The 2,148-nt window shown below is 42.4% G+C and overlaps 1 protein-coding gene across 2 annotated transcripts in view; it reads right to left on the reverse strand.

Annotated features, from left to right (window-relative positions):
- The window catches only part of Nfatc3 (nuclear factor of activated T cells 3), a 70,917-nt gene that overhangs the window by 11,218 nt on the left and 57,551 nt on the right, over positions 1-2,148 (reverse strand). Inside the window, exon 10 of one of the 2 annotated variants that reach the window (XM_005345428.2) lies at positions 1,142-1,245. The exons of the other annotated variant lie outside the window; for it this stretch is intronic. Coding sequence (XP_005345485.1) covers positions 1,145-1,245 — 101 coding nt within the window. The 3' untranslated portion in view covers positions 1,142-1,144. The remainder of the gene's footprint in view (positions 1-1,141; positions 1,246-2,148) is intronic. 2 annotated transcript variants of the gene reach the window in all.

Below are 2,148 nucleotides of genomic sequence, written 5' to 3' on the forward strand. Positions count from 1 at the left end.
AGGGAGGGAGGGAGGGGAAGGCGATGATGAAAAGGATGACACATCACAATTCTGAGATACTATCATTAATATCATTAAGTTTCCTAGATTGTCCTTGAATGAGACCCTCCTGCTTTAGCCACCTCAGTAGCCAGGAATATGGGCATTCACCACTGTTCTCACCTATATACTTTAAGTGTCTTTAAAAGAATCTTCGAAAGAGTCGATCTGAGCCGGGCAGTGGTGAGCCTTTAATCCCAGCACCAGTGAGGCAGAGGTGGGCAGATCTCTGTGAGTTCAAGGCCAGCCTGGTCTACAAAGGGAGTTCCAGGACAGGCTCCAAAGCTACCTGTCTTGAAAAACCAAAAAAACAAAACAAAACAAACAAAAAAAAAAAGAGTTGATCTGACAGCGAGGGAAGACTTCCTAGACAGATGCTGAGGTTCAGAAGCCAAAGGCCGTGGTCTTATTCTTACAGAAACTGTGCAGCCACAGCTGAACTACAGGGCACAAATGTGGGTCTGAGGCAGATCAAAGATGAATATTCTAGGTCGCTTCTTCAAACTGGACACAACTTCCTGCTTTACCTTCTATTATATACTGTATTAAATATAACTTACAAGTATTTAATCAGAACTGTGTAGGCTTAATACACCTGATTAGCAACCAAACTTTATTTTTGAAAAACTGTATTTATTGTGTATGCGTGCCTGTGTGCCCATGCCACAGTGGAGGTCTGTGGACAATCTGAGGGAGTCAGTTCCCTGCTCCCACGTGAGTCCTAGGGATTGAACTCAGGTTAGGCTTGGTGACAGGCACCTTTGCCCATGGAGTTATTTCACCAGACAAGCAACCAAACTTATTTAGTACCTAAACCATAAAATTTATATACTGAGAAGTCCCTTTGTTCTAACAAATCTAATTAAATACTTGTTATTCATTAAAACAATCTAAAATTTTAAGTTCAGGTGTGAGAAGCTTAGTGTGGTTGGATTTTAAAAGCAGAATCTTAGAGTCAAAGTGTTCCTACAAAGACAATGAATGGGCCTACCAAGAAAATGCCTGTGCATACCCCTCCTTTATAGCACATGCAAATCCAGCCATGACATGCAAATACCAGACGAGGGCACAAGAACAATGACACATTTCAATCAACACTCACCCTCTAGATTCTCCAGAAAGGAGCTGGACATGAGAGCTCACTGTGATTAGGCCATTTCACTGCTGAACCTGATGGCTGGTGTTCCAAGTCAGACATAAACTGGTCTGTGTCAGAAAAGACAACATCACTACTAAATGGAACAAACCAGAGGGTGAAAATCCACTACACTGACTACTGTTTTCAGTTGTTACCTGAGAGTAAAAGGAATTTAATTCTTTTATGTATCAATTACTTTTATATACAATGGCTCCCCATATTTTGCTAGGCAATCTAATATTGGAAGTCCAGAAAATTAAAGTAATAAATGATTTTTTGCTGTCGCTTTGTTTTTCGAGACAGGGTTTTTCTGTGTAGCCCTGGCTGTCCTGGAACTCGCTTTGTAGACCAGACTGGCCTCAAACTGGCTCTGCCTCCCAAGTGCTGGGATTAAAGGCATGAGCCACCACCACCCAGCCTTGAATGACTTTTAACTAAAAAGGTAATGCTTTTAAATGAGTTACAATTACAGCTCCCCTCTCCTGCCCCCTGGGACAGGGTTTCTCTGTGTAGCCTTGGCTAACTGTCCTAGAACTCACTGTGTTCAAGGTTGGCCTTGAACTCAGAGCTCCACCTCCCTCTGCCCCCAAGTGCTGGGTTGAAAGGCATTTGCTCCCACCGTTTGGCTACAATTATGGCTTTAAGGAGGTAAATTCAGTTTAAATACACAGTTTTTATTACTGTAGATAAGAAGTTCAAAAGCCCTCTCCTTTGACCTATATGAACTATTCTTGGGCCTTTATTGTACAACACTAAATTACACTCTGGAAGGAAAGAATCTGTATGTAGTATCTCTAAACATTAATTGATATCCTCATCTTAAGTAAACAAAAGATGAACTAATTTGTAGTGCACCTTACAAAGGGGTTTAAAAACAAAACCCAGAGCCGGGCGGTGGTGGCGCACGCCTTTAATCCCAGCACTTGGGAGGCAGAGGCAGGCGGATCTCTGTGAGTTCGAGACCAGCCTGG

The sequence above is a fragment of the Microtus ochrogaster genome, chromosome 4 (genome assembly GCF_000317375.1).
Source record: "Microtus ochrogaster isolate Prairie Vole_2 chromosome 4, MicOch1.0, whole genome shotgun sequence".
Classification (NCBI taxonomy): domain Eukaryota; kingdom Metazoa; phylum Chordata; class Mammalia; order Rodentia; family Cricetidae; genus Microtus; species Microtus ochrogaster.